The 23,337-nt window shown below is 34.4% G+C and overlaps 2 protein-coding genes and 1 pseudogene across 2 annotated transcripts; all 3 read left to right on the plus strand.

The window, feature by feature from the left end:
• The window catches only part of LOC124456245, a 109,221-nt pseudogene that overhangs the window by 73,462 nt on the left and 12,422 nt on the right, over positions 1-23,337 (plus strand).
• LOC124456254 lies at positions 1,810-22,583 on the plus strand. The gene is made up of 2 exons (XM_047006744.1): positions 1,810-1,825; positions 21,112-22,583. The coding sequence occupies exon 2, from the start codon at positions 21,222-21,224 to the stop codon at positions 22,035-22,037; it is 816 nt and encodes a 271-aa protein (XP_046862700.1). The 5' UTR covers positions 1,810-1,825; positions 21,112-21,221; the 3' UTR covers positions 22,038-22,583.
• LOC124456251 lies at positions 1,951-17,652 on the plus strand. Its single transcript, XM_047006740.1, has 2 exons — positions 1,951-2,665; positions 17,268-17,652. Exons 1-2 carry the CDS (start codon positions 1,951-1,953, stop codon positions 17,276-17,278), a joined length of 726 nt encoding a protein of 241 aa, XP_046862696.1. The 3' UTR covers positions 17,279-17,652.

The raw sequence follows: 23,337 nt of genomic DNA on the forward strand, positions 1-23,337 counted from the left end.
GCACAACTGAGCTTGAATAAAGAAAATATTGAGCTTACTTACAACAAAATTCAACAATTGGTCCCTAGTGGGATAAGCGGTGTTTACACAAAGCAATTCAAAAGAGTAAAAGAATTGATAATGAACAAAAGTGGCAGAAATTCTGTTATCTCAGAAACTACTTTCATGCAATTTCTTGAATTGTTGGCTGCCTGTCGGAAGTTTCTACCACTAACTTTACTGTTTAGCTATTTAGGTTTTTCTGGTGACATCAAGTTTGAAGTCCGCAGTAAAATCATTGAACTGTTATCTCAAATTTTGCCTGTTTACGATGATTGTTTAACCGTATATCACAAATCTCTAATTGATTGGTTAAAATCAGATGGTTACGAACAGCATGAGTTTACAGTTGATCCAAAAAATGGTCATAAGTTCTTGTGGCATGCTTGTAAGAAAGAGTTTGATCAAATTAAGAAGATGAACATTTTTGAAGATCAGATGAACACTGCTATGATTAAATATGCTTTGAAGAATGGAATCTATCATATGTCAAAATGTGGTGAAGATGTTGACTTTAGCTGGGCAGTAGATGTCAAAGTGGCTTGTGCGAGGTTAATGGATGTGAAAGACATTAACATGCATACCATTAGGTCAGAATTGCTTGAAATCATTAAGGAACTACGTACTTTCATAAAAAAAGATGTACTTGAGGAAGCACTAGTATATTTGCTTACGACACGGAAATATAGGAGTTATGAGTTTGATGAAAGCATAATTTATTTACAAATTATTGCCAACAAAATTTATGTCAGTGACGAAAAAAGATTATTGGCAAGGGATTTATTAAAACAAGGAAAGCTTGTTTGGTTTGAGGATTTAGACTCAACATGTTTAACATACCATCATCATTTGACTGTCCCCTTGCGTGCTAACGTTACATCTCTTTGTGTGTCGTCCAATGAAAAATTTCTTGCTGTAGGATATGAAAATGGTCAAATATCTATTTTTGAACTTCCAGAATTTAAAGAACGATGCATTCTTGGCACTGCACTCGATGATTCAAGGTTGGATAAATGGGATGATGTAGTTGATGTAGAAAAATTTACGTCCCTATATGACAAATGTTACGATACATATGCAAAGGAATTTGGTTTTGTACGTGGAAACATCTGTTGTTGCTCCTTTTCACCTACCGGAAATAGACTGGTAACTAGTGATGGATCTCCTGAAGTAAAGTTGTGGGACGTTAACAATGGACGTTTGTTGTTATGTTTACAGTCAGATGATGTCGTTCATCATTGCTCTTTCTTAGATTCTGGTTTGTTTATTACAGCAAGAAATGTAAGAATTTACGTAGATTTTCATAAAGGTGTGTTCACTGCATGGAATTCATTAACTTCGCAAAGAATTGACCAAAGCTGCATTGTTGATTACCAAAAACTACAATACACCGATAAATATTCAGAGTTCTATATTGCACAATTCGTCGACAATTTCGAGCTTTTTCCACTCCCAGAGGAATTCAAAATTTTTTAATGGAAAAGGAAATATTCACTACCTTTACATTTACTGATAACCCACCATTATCGTGATTGTATTTTTCATCATACAAGCCAGAATGGAAAGTTTTCTGAAATCACTCAGTTGACAAAACGCAACGATCAAGGAGAAATCGAGTCTTATTTACGACCTGTTAGGTGTCCATGTGTTGCTAGGACTCATAAAAAAGTCCATCCCATCTCGTTTAAGGAATTTCACGTTGTGCCGTATTTTTCCAAGCTTAAAATTTTCAAAACTCATAATCTTTGGAGACCTTCATTTATCTTTGAGAAATTAAAAATTAAATGTGGTTGTTTTTCACCGGACGGATCTTATTTTGCTGCTCTCACTGATGGTGGCCACCCTGTTGATGACCACGTCACTATTCATATTTGGAGCATTGAACGTTGCACTATTATTCAAACTGTACCAATGCAACTGCAGTATGCACTTGGATGTTGGTGGTCGGATGGTTTACTGTGGATATGGAATAGTTCTTATCGTTTTACAAAGATATCAACTTCATCTGAAAATTTTGTAGATTCTACTCAAGCAAAGCAAGTTGACATTGGATTTGAGCTTAAGGAAGTCTTATTATTTGGTGATGTCTTAGTTTGTACTGACAAAGAAAAGTTTTTTCAAGTTGTTAGAATTAACAAAGGTGAGATACAATACAACAAAAGACTTCCTGTCGATAGTTTAAAATTAAAAGCAGCAGCTGTATCACCTGATAATTCTGTTATTTTAACTGTAAACAAAACAGAATACACATTATGGAAATGGGAAAATAGCAACAGTGAACTTTACTTGAAACCTTGGCATACTGCAGAAATACCCATAGCAGCTGTCATTGAAAAATTTGTTGAAGAACAGATAACTGGAAATGATCTAAAGTTCAATTGCTGTATAAGTGATAGTAAACAAGCAGTCATAACAATTTGCAAAGGCTACAGAATTATGGGCATTTATGTAATTAATGTTCACGAGAATGGTGATGTGAATGAGATTTTGCATGATGCCGGTAAACAATATTTGTTCTCTCACCTACTCGTATACAAATCTTATTGCATTGGAGTGTCTCGTCATGAGTCATTGGTTGCTGTAGATTTAAAGAGTGGTGAAATATGCGCCAAATTTGACGAAAAAGGTAATTCAATGTTCGAAATAACTATGCATTCCAATACAGGAACTTTAGCTATAGTTGACAGAACGTATTGCAGAATTCAATTTTTAAAACTTAACGTTCCTGAATAAATACGTCAACTCAAACTTTAATAGAAAATTCAAAAACCTTTTGAGAAAATTGCACATAGATGTTGATGGTCGTAAGGATGATTACTTGTTTCCACATACTATAGTCTTCTACAGAAGAAGTATACTTATTCTACCTGGCAATCTTTAAGAAATTATCTATATTTACCAAAAATAAATTTGGACCAATTTTGCAAAAAATCTTTTAAATTTATCGGTACTATTTCTTGGAATTTCTTACCACTTGCTATTAAAGAATGTAAAATATTATCTGTGTTTTGCAATAATCTGAAACGATGTATAATTGCTTTTTATAACACAAATGACTTGTATGTAAAAAGAGCGCTTCTTTACTAATTGATCATGAATATTTGTTTATTCCTTTCTAAGATTGTACTTGTAATCTTTATAAATGAATTGTCATTTAAACAGGACATCCTCTAGATTAGACTACTACTGTAAGATGCTCTGTCAAACTTATTATTATGTATTGTATCTCTGAACAAATTTCATGTTGATAATTTACTTTTTAATAAAAATATATGTTTAAGTAATTTGATTATTTTTATTTAACATATAGACAACATTTAACAGTTGTCTATACAGTTATATATACACGGGTATGACGTCATTGTGATAAAAACTGAGTGGCCACGAGCCGCCGGGCAAATCAATGTTTGAAAACTGGATTTTTTCCTTTCAATATTCTCAAATACGTCCAATGCTTCAACTGGGCGTTCTTAATTTCTTTATTTGCCCATTCAGGGATATATTCAGGTAAATATTCACATAAATTCTCCATTCGTTTGTCATTTAAAAACAAGGAATTTTCTGTGACCTCAATTCCGTGTGTCGGTCCTGTTATAGATCATAGCTCTCGAGTTTTATGGTCATTCGTTGAAAAATGTGAGAGATCATTTTTGTACGTTTATTATGTACAAAATGAACTTAGAGAAACAAAATGTTATATGCTGTCAACAATTCCCGTATGTGAAAACATCATCATGACGTCATGTCAATAACTGTGATGAAAATCTTTTACGTTTTTGACATAAGTTCATTTGAATTGAGGAGTTAAATTTTTTTGGATGATATTTTCTTGTTTAAAATATTGAAGAATATTAATTCTCACTTTCTGTTATCAATTGCTAAAATAGAATTTATCATCATGATGTTGGTGTTGATACAACGTTAAATGTACAGTTTCAATTTGTGACAATTGTAAACATAACAATAAACATTTTACTTATTATAAATATTAAAGCTCTGCAAATTGATTTTAAAAGAGCCATTCAATACAAAAATGACGTATAAAAAGGAATAATTAGTTAGTAGCGTAACGTTTCGTCTTGGTTCTCAGGACATCATCAGACAGTCTTGAATTACAAGTATAAAGGGATTTATATATATAATAGCTATTTACATAATATTAAATTACATGGTGAGATGAAAAAGGTGAAAATAAAAGTGGGATAAGATGGTATGAAGTGGGATACGTGGAAATCACGAAAGAAAGAAAAACACACACAATCACAAAGTATACAGACATAGAGTTTCCTTGTGAATTCCACTTATCCTTAGGCTTTAGTATTTATAACAAGAATTTGCTTTCCGCCCGGTACATCGATATCCCTGGTCACTATTCTGAAGAAACATTGGAGTTTTTCAACTAAGGTAAGCATTGGAGTTTTTCAAAGTAAACATGTTTCAACAGCATTTGATGTCTTCAGTGTTAGTGACAATATTATATAAATGATTTAACATATATGATAGTAACGTGATGCAGTGGTAATTTATTTAATTATAGGTAAATTATATACGGTAAAATATTGACATGAATTAATGGTGATTGTGTTTACAAGTGCTTCTTTAATTTAAAATTTTAAAGTCTTAAGTTTTTAAGTTTTTCTTCTGTACAAAAGTAAGATAAAAATATTTGTGCGGGATAACTAAGGACAGAGTAATAAATTTAGGGGAAGAAGGTTAATCTGCCCCTTCCTCTCTTATCCCTAGAGCCATCATTGTGTATTGAATAATCATGTTACATTGAGGTTCAGCTTGGCAAAATTTGAGGCTTAAGCTGTGTTTACACTATCTACAGGATTCGCTCATCACGACATCTTCATTTGTTTTAAAGTTGTAACAGTTTGGAGTAAATGCTTATTAAGTTAGTAGATTTAGTCAATTTAATTTTGTTTTTTACATTGAACGATATCAATGATTTTAATACATAGAAAATTTAACCTGTAACGATAGCATTTTGGTATAGTGTAAACGTAGCCTTATTATAAATGTAGAACTTATTTCTTCCGGCGAATAACAGCAGGGAAGATCGATGCATTGAAAGCTGCGAACCTTCTTAAAGACAACGGCAGTATTTCTGATGATGTGATTCTGATCGTGGACAAAATCGTGGATTCTGATCGTGGATTGAAATATCTCTTCAGAAGTGCGAGGAGTACATTGCTGGTGAATCATATGGCGCAGATGAACAAGGTGAGCTGTATAAAGGTGTGGTATGTTTTATGATCGTTGGGTTAAATAGTAACATTCCATATATTGTGAAAGCCCTTCCCGAGAATAAAATAACTGGGAAATAGTTAAAACACGAGCTTTTAGCCTGTTTGAAACTACTTCAAGGAAACGGATTCCGTGTCAGAGGAATTGTATCGGATGATCATTCTTCGAGCGTCAATTCATACAAGGAATTGCGCTCTGCGTGTGGCGCCGGTGTTGATGATCTGTTTATCACACTGAATAGTCAGAAGACTTATCTGTTTTTCGGCACTGTTCACCTGGTGAAGAACATCAGAAATAATTTGCTGAATCGCAAAAGGTTTCTTTTTCCTACTTTCAATTTTACTGGGTTTTATGACCCTCTTTCAGTAAGCGGAGGAAAGATTTCGTTGCAGTTACTTCATGAGGTGTACGAGAAAGATCAGAAACTTGAGGCAAATTTAAGGGCAGCGCCTGAACAGAGTGCGATAGTTTTACACCCGGGAAATCGTAAACAGAATGTACCCGTAGCTTTAGCCATTTTTTCACGTTCAACTGCTACCGGCATAAGACATTATTTTCCTGACAAAGCCGACGACGCTGCAAGTTTCTTGCACCTTGTTGATGTTTGGTGGACAATTTTGAATTCCAAATCCCGATTTAACACCTCTAATCGCCTTGGGAATGCTGCAGTTCTCAATGACAAATAACCTGAGTTCTTGAGAGCTTGTGCGGATTGGATTGACGAGTGGGATAACCTTAAATTGCCGAATTGCGACAAATTCAATCTTACTGCTCAAACTAGTCATGCGCTTCGATGCACCCTTCGCTGCCATGCTGCTTTCATTGAACAACTTTTAAGTGAGGGCTATTCATATGTGCTGACTTCGCGCTTCCAGAGTGATCCTTTGGAAAAACGGTATGGTCAGTACCGCCAAATGAGTGGTGGTTGTTTTTTGGTTGGCTTAAAAGATGTGGTACTCTCAGAAAAGATTCTAAAAATAAAAAGCCTTGTGAAGGAAGGATTGGACATTGATGATCGGGTCAAAGTCACCGACGAAAAATCACCGGAAAAAGTAGCAGAATTTAGAGACTCCGTGCAGCCTATCATATCTGAGTCCAATAGGATATGTTTGACGGATGCTTCTAAGGAAATTTCTGATAACGTTGCCGGGTACATTGCAAAAAAGCTGATTAAGCTTTGCAATAGTTGCTGTGGGCAACTACTAACCAATAATGGTGTTTCGCCATATGTGCAGTTACTTTCTCGTGGCGGATTGAATGAACCATCTGCTGTGTTGGGTAATTTTGTTTCTCATGGATTTGCTGTACTGAATGCAGCAGCAAATATTATTCAAGACTCTAGCTTGCCATCGCGATTTGTTGCGGAGGATCTTGTGAAAACCGTTTTGTGTAACGAAGGGTTCGTCTGTGAACAGCAAGAAGATATCGCCAATAACCGGGCAATAAGAATTATTTGTAACGTTTTCCTCAACAATCAGAGGAAAAGGCGAACAGAGACTGTTGTCAAAGATCGAGTTGTTGCACTAAAGCAAAGCAAGCGTTCCAAAGGCAATTGATGTAATTTTATTTATATTAACCGAGACTGCGTTTTTTAAAAGGCATCTACTTTCAATTCGAGTTTTGTTTCAATTTCCGCATGCAAATGTCTTGTTTGTCTCTGAGACACTTGATCTCTTGTATATACTCCAATCTGATTTGGCATTTAAGTGGTAGAAGTCGAAATCATTTAAAATTCATGAATGCCTTAATGACCTTACATTTTTGGCCTTGCTATGGTAAGATATCAGGCCGTGTAAATTTGAGTAGGCCATGGCCTTACTACAATAACATATCTACATGAACTTTATCATTTAAATAAAGCAAACATGTTGGAATATTAAGACAAAAAATACATTTAATTGAGTAAGTGTATATCATTTACGATTAGGTTGAAAACTGCAAAAACCATTCATTTTATTGTGAATTTGCATTCTGAAATGAATGATTGAAGTATATAACCTACGATGTTCACTTTTGATTTTATTTTAATATCTTGTGTTATGTTTACATACTACGAGGCTGTGGCTTAAAGCAATATCAATCAATGGCTTAGTCATCCTACTAGTTGTGGTATTGCATAATGCATTGTGAATTTCAGACGATTTTCATTGTTTACGAAGTCACTTCTTTTAACAATCGCAGCTAGTGCACATAGAAAACGGACAAACCATAAGTCTGATTCTGATGGCAAGAATGAGTCGGGTTGTCAATTCTCAACTCTCATCGTCAAAATGTTGTCAAAATAAAGACGACCACAAAATCAGTTATTCAGAATTTTAAAATTTTGGTTCTTCTCGACCCAAACCTCCACCATTCACAATTGCTCCGCATACTTCCTTATAGTCGCGTGATTAAATGGAATGAACTATAGAAAGATGGCGGAATTCCATTGGAATAGTAATTCATAGAGATGCCTTAGTAAGGTTTTATTTTCATTCCTAAATCGTTCATTCATGCAGAAGAACGTGAAAACAAAGAACGTGTTTCTATCTGGTGCTTTACAAAGAATTCTACTCGATAAATAAACAACAAAGTCTCATCATTCACAACTAAAGAAAGCTTGCGAAACGGCTTTAGGTATAAATCCATAAGTAATGATTGTAGTTATTGCTGATGTATTTGGATTCTATTTGCTCTATGTTTTTATGCATTGTCAACAAGTTTCTACATTTGCTATCAACAAAACATTAAGTGTAGTAATCTTTCATTCAAGATGTCAAAGAACGCTGTCGATAGTATCTTTAAAATTGCTCAATGTATGATTTGTACTTTTTTATACGTGGCAAACAGTTATTTTTTATTGTCAATCGCTTCTTCATGTTCTTCTGTTTGAGTTATATGTATATATGTTTATGGAGAAATCTATGTCAACATGTGCAATGAATATAATGTACTGCCCAGGCTGGAAAGTATGTCGTTTTTCGACGAAATCTCCTGTGTGCACTATGAAATAACTGGTGTGCTGGTGTGTAAAATAAATTTTACGGTGCACTGGTGCGCATATGACGATCAAGGCATAATAATATTAAATTAATATACGAAGTATCGCTAATCTCGGTGTACACAGGCTGTTTTCAGTGTTTTGTTGTGTCAAATATAGCAAAGCAAATGCATCAGGCGTCAGCATGCGTCCCCATGTTGAGTTCGTGTTATTCATCATGAAAACATGAATGAACTTAAATGAACGAACTGGTTTAAGTTATTTTATTATTTTACAGAGCAATATTTATAGTATTCATTACAAGATCCACGCGCTATGAAATATGAATGCGTTGTTAGAATGTGGTGTTAGGCCCGTTTCAAACGACAAACTTTACAAGTGCCGAATGCATTAAAAACAAAAGATAATGAGGAATTTGTCTCATTTTTCTTTGCCTGAAATGCGTTCAGCGCATGTACAGTTCGACGTTTGGAAACAAGCCTTAGATTAATATTATTTCACCTAAAAAATAAAAAGTATATGCGTATAGATGTTTAAAACTTAATGTGAAATTATTTTTCAAACAATTTTACGTTCAATTTTAAACATTTTTGGGAAAACTTTTAGTCATGCATTGTTGCATGACCTGCATGACCGCTGGCGTCGTCACTGGCTATAATTTCATAAAGTTGGTGTCACCACTGTAGAAAGTAGTATTAAGTTACTGTTAGACTTATTTTATTGGTGGGTTTATTTTGATATGATGAGCACATGGTTGGCACTTAGCACATTTGAACTTGGGATTAGGTTGTCTAACGGACAACTTGTAATCACGTTATCAATAAATAACTGTATAAAAAGCAAGAGGCATTCACGCTTTTTAAAACCACATTTCGGTCCTCTTATGCTTTTTAACGTGCTCTGAAAATGACTTCTGAAATTGAGGAAGATGAGACAAACGAACTTGTCAATGTAAAATCACAACAATCAGCTGAGGTGAGCATTGTCCTTTCGTCATTTTGCAAATTGCTCTGAATGAATTCTAAGATCATTCTAAAGAAATACTAAATATCTTCATTTAGGAAAAATGGGGTGCCATATTTAGAGGAAAACGACCATCACCATCTCTGTATGCCAATGCTCCACCAGAGAAGAAGGTGAAAAAGGATCAATGTGATCCACACATATGTTTACTTTGTTCACAAGAGTTGACAAGAGGATCCAAGTCGTACAAACAAAGGCATTGGGCAAGAAAACATAGTGGAGAGAAAGGAAATTATATGTCAGTCATTGTGCCAATAAATCATGTGAAGGCTCAAGCATTGTTAAAACAAAAAAAGATTCAACAAAGGGAAGAGCAGATTGCAAATGAAGAGACTGTTAATACAGTCAATACAGATCTGTCATCGTCATGCACGTCCACGATCACGTCCATTTTTTCTGGTCATGAGGTATATGCGAATGAGGATGACAGCACTCAGACCAGTAATTCTTATACTAAAAATACGAATGTTATATTTCCAAATGTATTGGTAACTAAGGATAGCAACACAGCAGGGAAAATACAATCCACGGTAGCAGATTTTTTTGATGAACAAGGATCGCAAGAGATTGATGACGTATCAGACAATCCTATTGCTAGAATTGAGGATGGTATCAACCAAATTCTAGTTAAATTACAGGCATTAAACATGAATGGTGATGTTAGAAGAAGATCAAGCCAAAATCCCATAACAACCGAGATAGAAGCTGCTAGCGATGCTGGTGTGAAGGCTGCCAGCAATTTGGTAGAATTGTCCAATTGCGAACAAATACAAGTCAATAATTTGACAGATGGATGTCGCGTAACCTGTGTTCCTTGCCACGAATATATCAAAGGAAATCCTATTTTAAAAATGCAAGTGATTGCTAATTGTAGAATACAAAGTGCATAGATTTAATCTGATTAACACATTTCCTTAACTTTTAGGAATGGTCAAAACAAATCCTGGGGCCTTGGTCTGATCTATGATGTTGCTCGGACTGAAAAGTACTCACAAGGATCCAACCAAGAATGGTTCAGTTTTAAGAACAGAATCCTTGAGCATGTCAACTGTAGTTCAACTGTAGAAATGCTGATCAATTCCATATGAAGGACTTACAATATCACTTGAGTCAGAAACAACGAAAGGAAAGATAGATTGACACTAACGTTAGGCTGGTGTCTGCAGGAATAGAAATATGTAAGATCAAGACTGCGGCTTTATCGTACGAGTCATTGGTAGCATTCCTTTCCTTTTGTGGAGTAGACTTTGGGACTATCGGACATGGAAGGTTTGATTTTAAGGTTTGTTTTGTATCGCAGGTGTTTTGTCATTAATCTCAGCTGTCTATCTTCCAACATTATAGAAAGCAGTTTCCACATATAGTCAAAGCTGCATATATCCACGTCATTAAACAAACGGCACCGTATCTACAAATACCTTTGGTAAATACTGGCTTGCCCCCACCTTTCAGTTGCAATAGACAAATCTACTCCTCACAGAGACACGAATCAGGCCATAATGATCTTTTTACCGGTGAATGGTAAGCGCACTGCGATGCCAATTGATGCTCCACTAGTGTACGAGTACAGAGATGCAGATTCCGATGACGAAGACACTATTAGAGAAGGTTATGGAGAAGATCTTGCCGTACAAGTAATTGAAATTTTAAAACGATCATTGCAGCTAACTAGCTCGGATTTAAGGTTGTTTCGAGGTAGGATGTTATTATGAAAGCTGACTAAGTCGATGTGTGAGTAATTTGCTAAACACGTTCTCCATTTGCTTACTTTCATTTTGTAATTGCTTCTAGGTGTTCATGCTGATGGACAGTACCAAGCGAGTACATTTCAAACGAAGCTATATGAGCTTTTGGTGATGCATCGAAAAACCAGATCCATACTTCTTCCTTGGGATGCATCCCACAGGCTAGACCTAGCGATCGTTGAGCTACGTGAAAACTCCTTGTCTTCCAATTTTATCAAGCTTATCATCAAACGCTCTAATCACTTGGACACATTATTTGGAAGTGGCCGAGGACATGCTGAGTACAAGACGTACTTCAAAAGTGAAGGAGTAAAAGCGCTCGAAACTGTGACATATGCAACCACGCGATTTTCCAGTTCTGCTTTCGATCAATGGAAGAAAATTTACAATAGTTATCCCGCTTGGTTATGGCATACAGTGCAAATCGAGAAGATAAAAAGGATGATTGTGAGGATACAAAATACCAACTCAGAGGTCCAGATTTTGCCATAGATCTATGTGGAATAATTGATGTGTTTCAGCCAGTTGTTTCGTTAATGATCAAATGTCAGAGCTTAAACGTAACTCCCTGGAAAATTGTTGCTTGGCTTCCGATAGTCATTGATATCTTGGAGGATATCAGGACAGAATTAAAGCGACTTAAGTACGGAGATGCTATAAAACCAGCTGAAAAGTTGTTTCCAAGACTTGCAAAACATTAACAAGAATTAACAAAAGAAGAAGTTGAAGAATGTTCGTTTCAAGGAATACAAGTGTACGAAGGATGGCTCGTAGTCGATGAGAGTGAGCAACTCGTCGAAGGACCGTCTACAGACAAGACTGGGAAATAAAATCACCAAATGATTGCCTAGATGGTCTTTATCAACTCACAGAAGATAATCCAATGTGTCTGGTATCTCTCTACAAAAACATTAAGATCGACAACATCACTAAGTTAGAAGCTGTGTTTGACATTGAGGGACTAACAAAGTTTCTTTGTCATTTTTCTCATGCGAAAGGACGGATCAAAGTCAGCAGGGCTGGAAGACATCTTTGGGATCTTCGCGGGAAAAGAGAGTTTAAAAGTAAATGAAGATATGATCTTCGCACTTGTCTGGACAATTTAAGCAATTGACTCATAAACCTGAAAAATTCAAGTGACTCAACTGGATTCGAACCCATGACCTCTGCTGTGCCGGTGCAGTGCTCTGACCAACTGAGCTATGAAGTCACACAGTGTTGAGCAGGTCAATTTTTTTCTAACAAAATGAGCTCAACAAAATTTATGACAACTACTTTATACTTGTCTATGGAAAAAATGAGAATCCGTGAAAAGTTATGTAGGAAGTATAGCATGTCCAATCATGCATCACCTCCCTTCTTTGCTGACGCCACTTTTGACTAATCTCTGTGTGTCTAGCATAATGTTGATAGTTAAATACAACAAACCATTTCTTTTAAAGGTAAGAAAATTTGAAAAATAAGCAAATGTTAAACATAGGAAGAATGTATTTACAAACAAAGGAAGAACGTGACCGAATCTATTTTTGTGAAATGTTGATTCATGCAACACAGTGAGCTTTTAAAATTTGCTTTTAATCGTGTTTGTTTAACATTTTTAAGGTTTACTTTTATTGCATCCTTTACTGTTGTATCTACAGTGTCCTTTATTAAACATATAAATAATTACAATTTTTTGTAGCTGATGTTAAAAATGTACTCATGATTTACAAAGTTTTATTTAATAACAAAGATTTTTTGTAATATGAACTGACTTATGCAAGAATATACATGTATGGAATTTTTGATTAATTAAGGGAAAAAATCCATTAACAGTTTCAAAAATCGTGTCCTAGTCATTGACATTCAAGTCTTGTCTTACATAAGTGATTATCTATTCCTGAGTTAAAACTTGTGAAACTTTATAAGATATAGCAGCAGTCCTTTGGAATCTGTCCAATCTCACCGTTATTATGTACTCTGCATGAGGTTCTTATTTATGTATTTTTATTTCTATAACAATTGTTTTTAGTCAGTGATGTATACTCAGTTATATAACTAGAATGTTCTACATAGACGTCATTAATGTGTTTTAATACTGTTTGTTGAAGGAGATCCTGACGCACTCTTCATCTTCGTTCGTTATTCAAATGTGTTTATGTGACAAAACTCACAAGGATAAAAGATTGATATTACAATAAGGTATGAACTTTCATCATCATTTTAATCTCATATGTATGTGGTCGCGTTCTTGATATTAAATCTCTCATCCGTTTGTTGATTATGTGACATGTAAAGAACTAAAGCAAGCATAATTTTGTTCACACGGTCGTCTTACTTCTAAAACGAAAGTAATTTTAGAAAAATTAAGCGATATTTTAGAACTACATTACCGACATAACAAATTTGCTAAAGCAACATCTCGATAAAGTATGACTAAACATGCATGAGAAATCATATCTAAATTCATATACCAACTATCTAACTATTGAAAATAAGCTGCATGGTAAAGGAAAGCAAAACCTGTTCAAAGGTATGGGAAAGGAGAAATAGCATACTTTTCTATGGAAAAAATGGAATCTGTGAAAATTTATGTAGGGAGGATAGCATGTCCAATCATGCATCACCTCCCTTCTTTGCTGACACCCCTTTTGACTAATCTCTGTGTGTCTAGCAAAATGTTGATAGTCGTATACAACAACAAACCATTTTTTCAAAAGTAAGAAAATTTGAAAAGTAAGCAAATGTTAAACACAGGAAAAATAAATTTAAACACAGAAGAAGAGCGCGACCGAATCTATTTTTGTGAAATGTTGATTCATGAAACACAGTGACCTTTTAAAATTATACTTTTGATCATGTTTGTATAACAGTTTTATGGTTTACTTTTATTGCTACCTTTACTGTTGTATCTACAGTGTTTTTGATTGAACATATAAAAATTTACAATTTCTTGAAGCTGTTGTTTGAAATGTATTCATGATTTACAAAGTTTTATTTAATAACAAAGATTTTTTTATAATATGAACTGACTTATGCAAGAATATACATGTATGGAATTTTTGAGTAATAAAGGGGAAAAATCCCTTTACAGTTTCGAAAATCGTGTCTTAATCATTGGCATTCAAATCCTGTTTTAGATAGGTGATTCTCTATTCCTGAGTTAAAACTTGTGAAACTTTATAAGATGTAGCAGTAGTCGTTTAGATTTTGACTAATCTCAATGTTATTATGTACTCTGCATGAGCTTCTTATTTATGTATTTTTATTTCTATAACAATTGTTTTTAGTCATTGATGTATACTTAGTTATATGACTAGAATGTTCTACATAGACGTCATTAATGTGTTTTAATACTGTTTGTTGAAGGAGATCCTGACTCACTCTTCATCTTCGTTCGCTTTTTAAAAGTGTTTATGTGACAAAACATACATGGATAAAAGATTGATGTTACAATAAGGTATGAATTTTGATCACCATTTTTAACTGATATGTATGTGGTCGCGTTGTTTATATTAAATCTCTCATCCCTTAGTTGAGTATGTGACATGTAAATAACTAGAGCAAGCACAATTTTGTTCACACGGTCGTCTTACTTCTAAAACGAAAGTAATTTTAGAAAAAGTAAGCGATAGTTTAGAATTTCACTACAGACATAACAAATTAGCTAAAGCGGCATCTCGATAAAGTATGACAAAACATGCATGAGAAATCATATCTAAATTTATATTCCAACTTTCTAATTATTGCCAATAAGCTGCATGGTAAAGGAAAACAAAACCTGTTCAAAAGTATGAGGAGAAAGAATAGCATGATTGTATTTTCTACATGTAGGACGTTGAATTTTCTTTACATTTCTTTGCATCCATCTCTAGTGGATACAGTTTCTGAAGAGGCCTGCTTATGTGCAGTGGCCTTACCTTGCTAACAAGTTTGACTTCCTCTCCTCTGACTATATTAACTTTTCCCTTGATTAGTCTCTCGATTCTCGCTATTTTCCAAAATCCTCTTTTCAAACTTTCCTCAAACACAAGAACTATATCACCTACTTTAGGACACAAACTAGCCTTAACTTTGCCAACCTTATGACACTCCTTAAACTTGTTAAGTATTCCTTCCTCCACCTTCACCAAAAATGCTTTCTCAATCTCGCTAAATACCTAAAACTATGCTTTACCACTCCTGCATCATCGTCAATAATTGTATGCAGAATTCCTTCGTCTGGAATAGATGTTAATTTTCTTCTAAACATAGGATGTGCAGGAGTCGGTACATCTACATTCACTCCATCTTCATATACATAAGTCAATGGTCTAGAGTTTAACGTACCTTGTACCTCGACTAATGTTGTTTATGTTCTTTCTTGTTCTTTCTTTTCAATTTAGCGTTACTCAACACCTTCCTTAGACAACCTTTCACCAATGCTACCATTCTTTTAAAAAAATCCACCCCACTAGGGTGTCCTCGCCGAATTAAACTTCCATATCAACCGACTACCTTCCAAATATGATTTTATATCCTTCATTCCATAAATCCCCTTCAACGCTTTCTTAGTTGCTTTAAATGTTTTGGCGTTGTCCGAAACTATTAGCAAGGGTGCTCCCATTCTAGCAGTAAATCTTCGCATGCAATTAAAAAAACAACGGGCACTTAAACTATCAATTAAATCCTGATAATTTGCTCTTGTAACACAGCAGGAAAATAATGCGATGTATACTTTTACCATCTGTCCTTGCAAACAATGGCCCAGCATAATCTACTTCTACTTTAGAAAAGGGTGGTAAATACTGAACTCTAAAATCTGGTAAATCCGCTTGGATTGGTGTTTTATAAGCCTCTCCTGATGCCTTCTACAAATCATGCAATTTCCTATCACCTTCTCCACGAACTGTCTATCTAGTAGTACCCAATATTTGCCTCGTAGCTGAACAAAGGTCGCTCTTACTCCACTATGATGAACCTTCCTGTGGCAATTTTTAATAATTAATTTGGTTAAGTGATGATCCATAGGCAATAAAATTGTTTCTGTAGCTTCTAGCTCTAAATCTGAATTGCCAAGTCTTCCTTTACATCTAACTATCTCATCGCGCTCTACTATCTTTAATTGTCTAACCATTTGCTCATAGTCACTACGTTACATTAACTCTTTCTGAGCAATTCTAATCAACGCCCGTTCTGCCATTATCAGCTCTGATACTTCCAATGTTTCAGTCCTCTATGTCCGTGTTTAACTCTTGCATTCAAATTGTCTACAAATCGCCCAAAGATAGCCATGACCCGTATTAGTCTCTCTTGATTACTAAAATTGCCAAATTTTATCACACAATGTTTATCTACCACCTGTGTATTAGCCAATACTGTTTTCCCGACTTCTGCAAGACTTTCCTCTGTAGTTTTTACCTCTTTTGGTATTGGCCATACACACTGGGGACTTGCCAACCAAATCGGTCCCTTCCACCAAAGTTCACTTTCCTTTAATTGTGATACTGTAAATCCCCATGAACCTAAGTCCGCAGGGTTGCCTACACCCGGACAATGTTTCCAATTATTTATCCTCCTCAATCTTAAAATCTCGTTAACTCTATGGCGCACAAATTGTTTCCATTCTCCCCTATCACCGATCCAGCACAATGCAGTCATACTGTCCAACCAATAGTTTGTATCATTAAATTGAACGTAACCTTCTAAGGCCAACTTTACTGTGTCATCAACTGTGCTAATATTCCTGCCGACATCAGTTCTAGTCTGGGAATTGTCTGCAATTTTATTGGCGCTATCATTTTTTCAACGTAAGCAACTCTACGTGGTAGGCACCGTTTCGCTCTGTCACAAAATATACGACCGTACAGTATGTCTTTTAGTTGGCATCTGCGTACCCATTCAAGTAACACTTTACCTTAACAAGTAAATTACCATACACACATCTCGCCACAACTAAATCCCTGACTCTCTCTAAATCTTCTATCCATCTCTCCCAACGTTTTTTCTTTCCCATTCAGCTTTCTCAATACACAGCTCCTGAAACAATAACTTCGCATAAACTACAACTGGACTTGTAATACCTAAAGGATCAAATAATCCTTCAAGTATACTTAGTATATTTCGTTTACTTGGGATGAATGCCTTTGTTCTTTCATCCAATTTCCAGAGGCTAAATACAAAGCGATCCAACTTACACTCCTATCCAAATCCTAGTATTTTCTCAAAACTTCCAATGATACTATTTTCCCAAACTGATGCTTTAAAGACAGAAACTTTCTGAGTGATTACAACTTATTAATGTCTCTTTCAAGTACATATACAGATATCTATCCACATGAGGTTTGCGATGATAAGTGTTTGGCTGAAAGCAAGAGAATGATATTTTTTAAATTTCTTTGTCAAACCTTGATCGATGAATAGAAAAAATAAATATTTACATGATATGAAACTTTCAGACATCAAATAATTAACATACATTAGTTGTATTTGTCACAGAATCGTAGGTGATAATAACTATGTAGTCTTATCAAAGTGCTAAGAAAAAAATTACAAAACAACACAATCCAAAACTACAGTTTTTATGTATGTACAACAAGTGTGTCGGATGAAGTGATTAAAGAAATATCATGGTAGTTATAACAAGACTATTTTGAATTTGTTTTCAGTCAACTTAAGTTCTATTGCACAAATATTTACTGTCCATCGTGCAAATTCGTGACAGTAAAGCATCAAAAAAATCGAGCAATAAGTTTGAAATAAGAACGAAATAAATAAGAAGAAATATTTTTCATTGTATCAAGTCGTTTATGTTACTGGATGCTGAATACCATAATGTACGGCAAATTATTGGGTCTTGTTACTGAGAAGAGTGAACATATTTTATAACGAAAAAAAAAAGAAAAGAATTATTTGTAAAATTACTTGCAATACTTACTCGTTTTTCATTTCTAGCTTGAAAAATGGCTTCACCACCACAAAAACTGAAGTTTGAGGAAAACGGATCTCGTTTAAGTAAACTTTTGATAAATAAAGGAAAACAAGCCTTGACACATACATTGCAATCTTTATTAAAGCCATCAAGTTTAGCAGGTAAACTTAAAGATCCCTCTACAAAGAAGACACTAACATCTAAGAAATTTAAAGTCATCAAGAATGAGCAATGGGATCTTCTTTACCCGTCAATTGGTGACCCTGACATTGAAAAATTTGACATCACATTATTGACTGTCTTATTGCGTAACATTTGTGGTCTAACAGCTCCACATAGTGGATGGAATAATCTTCCTTCCTCTTCAGATACTTCAATCTCAGCAAATATTGCAAGAATAAAGTTTTATCGAAACAAAGTGTATGGTCACATAACTACAACTAGTGTAGATGATAAGGAGTTTGAGAACTTGTGGCAGGAAATTTCAAAAGCATTGGCTGGTCTGGGTATTCAACAAACTGAAATAGATGAATTAAAGAAAGCTCCCCTTAGTTCCGATGAGGCAAATTATATTGAAATGTTAAAAGAATGGTATGAAACAGAAGAGAAGTTACTCGATGTCACTAAAAAAATCAAAGAAGATGTGAAAGTAATGAATAGAAATGTTGTAGAGATTGCAACAAACGTTACGAACTTAAATGAGGATGTAAAGAAAACAAAAGCTGAAGTAGCAGGAGTGAAAAAAATGTTACAGGACAAAACATATTCCGGTGTCGAAATGCTTGGAAAGTGCAATTTCAACGGTCTTATAAAAGATCTTAACAAGAAATACTTACAAGGCACTAGACAAAGGTTATTCGAAAAACTCGACACTTGGTTTAACGATAGAAGTGAAGATGCTTCTAATGTTATGATTTTGATTGCCGGTCCTGGCGTTGGTAAAAGTGTGTTTGCTGCTGAGGTGTGTCGACGATATTCTGAAAAGAAGAAACTTGCTGCTTGTCATTTCTGCAGATATAATATATCAGATTATAGAAATCCTCGAATATTGATAGAATCATTGGCCAGTAGCATGTGTGATACAATATCAAATTTTAAAAGTAAACTGAATGAAGAATTACAGAGAAAGCATTCAGAAGAATCGATCACCGATGAATTCATTGTTTTATTAAATAATCCATTGCATTCATTGGAAGATCATGAACCAATGCTTTTGGTTATTGATGCCTTAGATGAAAGCCAAGTTGATGGTAAAAGTGAATTGTTGGAATTGATTGCAAAAGAGTTCGACCGATTGCCTAAATGGATTAAAATCTTCATCACCAGTCGTCCAGAACTTCCTGTTCAAAATGAGTTGAAAGATATGAGTCCTGTGGAAATTACAACTAGTCCTCGTGATGAAAACAACGAAAAAGACCTGCACAAGTATTTGAGACATGAGTTGAGTCATCTGGCAAAAAAAAATAGTTATGGTGCTTTCAATTTATTAGTTAAAAAATGCGAGGGTTCGTTTCTGTACGCTTACCACGCACAAGAGAATTTAAATAAAGAAACTGAGCTAACTTTCGAGAATATTGAACAATTGGTTCCTACTGGATTGAGTAAATTTTACACAGAACAATTCAAGAGATTAAGTAAATTATTGAAAGGAATAATTTTATCAACACACAAAACCGTTATTTCCGATGAAAACTTTACGGAATGTCTTGAAGTGTTGGTGACTTATCAAAGTATTTTGCCTTTGTCTTTTCTTTTCCAATGTTTAGGTTTTTCTGATGACATGAAGTTTAAAGATCGTAATAAAATACATGAAGTGATATCTCCATTTTTTCCAATTTACGATGATTATTTGACCGCGTATCACAAGTCTCTCATTGATTGGTTAAAATCAGACGGTTATGAAGAGCATGAGTTTACAGTTGATCCAAAAAATGGACATAAGTTGTTATGGCATGCTTGTGAGAAAGTGTTTAAACACATCAAGTCAATGGACATTTTTAAGGATCAGATGAACACCGCTATGATTAAATATGCTTTGAAGAATGGAATCTATCATATGTCAAAATGTGACGAAAATGTTGACTTTAGCTGGGCAGTAGATGTCAAAGTGGTTTGTGCGAGGTTAATGTGGGTGAAAAACATTAACTTGGATACCATTAGGGATGAATTGCTTGAAATTATTAAGAAACTACGAACTTTCTTGAAAAAAGATGTACTTGAGGAACTACAATTTCATTCCTCTATGATGAGTAAGTTGTCGTATATGTTTGATGAAAGCTTATTTTATTTTCAAATTATTGCAAACAGAATTGATGGCAGTAACGAAAAAAGATTATTGGTAAGGGATTTAATGAAACAAGAAAAGTTTGTTTGGTTTGAAGATTTTGACACAACATATTTAACAAACCATCATCATTTGACTGTCCCCTTGCGTGCTAACGTTACATCTCTTTGTGTGTCGTCAAATGAAGAACTTCTTGCTGTAGGATATGAAAATGGTCAAATATCTATTTTTGAACTTCCTGAATTTACAGAACGATGCACTCTTGGCACTGCACTCGATGATGATGGAAGATGGATAATTGATGTTATGTAACATTTGCTCTCACCTAGGAAGTAACTAGTGATGGATCTACTGAAGTAAAGTTGTGGGACGTTAACAATGGACGTTTGTTATGTTTACAGTCAGAATGTCGTTAATTCTTCTTTGATTTGTCATCATCCAATGAACTTTCAATTTCAAAGAATCGATCGACGCTGCGTTTTCGATTACCAAAAACTACAATGCACCGATAAATATTCAGAGTTCTATGTTGCAGAATTCCTGAAGACTGCGTATGTTTTTCTATTCCCAAAGGCAATCGATATTTTTTCAAGTAAAAAGGAATATCCAGTACGTTTACATTCAATGATAAGCCAACATTATCGTGATTGTATTTTTTATCATACAAGCCAGAATGGAAAGCTTTCTGAAATCACTCAGTTGATAAAATACAACGATCAAAGAGAAATCAAGTTTTGTTTACCATATGTTTGGTGTCCATGTGTTCGTAGGACTCTTGAAAATGTCCATCCCATCTCGTTTAAGGAATTTTACGTTGTGCCGTTTTTTTCCAAGCTTACAATTTTCAAAACTGATCATCTTTGGAGACCTTCATTTATCTTCGAGGAATTCTATATTGGATGTTGTTGTTTTTCACCGGACGGATCTTTTTTGGCCACTTTCGCTGTTGGTGACCACGTCAACATTCATATTTGGAGCATTGAACGTTGCACTATTATTAAAACTGTACCGATGCAACTGAAGGATGCATTAGGATGTTGGTGGTCAGATGGTTTACTGTGGATATGGGATGGTTCTGATCATCTTATGAAGATATCAACTTCGTCTGAAAATTTTGTAGCTTCTACTCAAGCAAAGCATGTTAACATTGGATTTAAACCTGAAGAATTCTTAACATTTGGTGATGTCTTAGTTTGTATTGACGAAGAAAAGTTTGTTCAAGTTGTTAGAATTACCAAGGGTGAGATACAATACAACAAAAGACTTCCTGTCGATAGTTCAGAAATTAAAGCAGCAGCTGTATCACCTGATAATTCTGTTATTTTAACTATAAACGAAACAGAATACACATTATGGAAATGGGGAAATAACAACAATGAACTTTACTTGAAACCTTGGCATACTGCAGAAATACCCATAACAGCTGTCATTGAAAAATTTGTTAAAGAACAAGAAGCTGTAAATGATCTAGAGTTCAACTGCTGTATAAGTGATAGTAAACAAGCAGTCATAGCATTTTGCAAAGACATCAATTTCATGGTCATTTATGTAATAAATTTTCACGAGAATGGTGATGTGAATGAGATTTTGCATGATGTCAGTAAATATTTATTGTCCTCCGACCTTATCATACACAAATCTTATTGCATTGGAGTGTTTAATTGGTCATTGGTTGCTGTAGATTTAAAGAGTGGTAAAATATGCGCTGAATTTAACGAACGTTATTCTATGTCTCATATAACTATGCATTCCAATACAGGAACTTTAGCTATGGTTGACAGTTCAAATGGCATAATTCAGTTTTTAAAACTTAATGTTCCTGAATAAATATATCAACTCAAACTTTAATAGTAAATTAAAAAACCTGTTGAGAAAAATGCACATAGATGTTGTTGGTCGTAAGGATGATTGCTTGTTTCCACCTACTATAGTTTTCTACAGAAGAAGTTTACTTATTCTACCAGGCAATCTTTAAGAAATTATCTATATTTACCAAAAATAAATTTGGACCAAATTTGCAAAAGATCTTTTAAATTTATCGGTACTATTTCTTGGAATGTCTTACCTCCTGTTATTAAAGAATGTAAAACATTATCTATGTTTTGCAATAATCTGAAACGATGTATAATTGCTTTTTATAACACAAATGACTTGTATTTAAAAAGAGCGCTTCTATACTAATTGATCATGAATATTTGTTTATTCCTTTCTAAGATTCTACTTGTATTCTTCATAAATGAATTGTCATTTAAACAGGGCATCCTCTAGATTTGACTACTACTGTAAGATGCTCTGTCAAACTTATTATTATGTATTGTATCTCTGAACAAATTTCATGTTGATGATTTACTTTTTAATAAAAATGTATGGTTAGATAATTTGGTTATTTTTATTTAACAAATAGATAACATTTAACCGTTGTCTATACAGTTATAGATACACGGGTATGACGTCATTGTGATAAAAACTGAGTGGCCACGAGCCGCAGGCGCAAATCAACGTTTGAAAACAGGATTTTTTCTTTTCTTTTTGCTCAAATACGTCCAATGCTTCAACTGGGCATTCTTGTTTTCTTTATTTGCCCATTCAGGATATATTCAGGTAAGTATTTAAATAAATTCTCCGTTCGTTTGTCATTTAAAAGCAAGAAATTTTCTGTCACCTCAATTCCGTGCATCTGTCCTGTTATAGATCATAGCTCTCGAGCAATGAATTTTCTCAAATTCTTCCGGTTGTTTTATAATATTATATATTAAACGTCGAGAACTCATTCATTTTGAGTCATTTGACAATATGGTGTTGTTGTAGATGAAGAATATTTTGTTTAAATTATAGAGTGACTTTCTTTGAACATTCTTTCAAAAACTGTAAATAAAATTTACCATACGCATATGTCAATATTGTAGAAACAAGTTTTGTATGATGTTAAAAATTCACATTTATAAAACACCATCATGATGTCATGTCATGTCATTGGGTTTTATGATCATTTATTGAAAAATGTGAGAGATCATTTTTGTACGTTTATTATGTACATATGACCTTAAAGACAGAAAATGTTTTATACTGTCAACAATTCCCGTATGTAAAAACATCTTCATGACGTCATGTCAATAACTGAGATGAA

The sequence above is a fragment of the Xenia sp. Carnegie-2017 genome, unplaced genomic scaffold (assembly GCF_021976095.1).
Source record: "Xenia sp. Carnegie-2017 unplaced genomic scaffold, XeniaSp_v1 HiC_scaffold_44, whole genome shotgun sequence".
Taxonomy (NCBI): Eukaryota; Metazoa; Cnidaria; class Anthozoa; order Malacalcyonacea; family Xeniidae; genus Xenia; species Xenia sp. Carnegie-2017.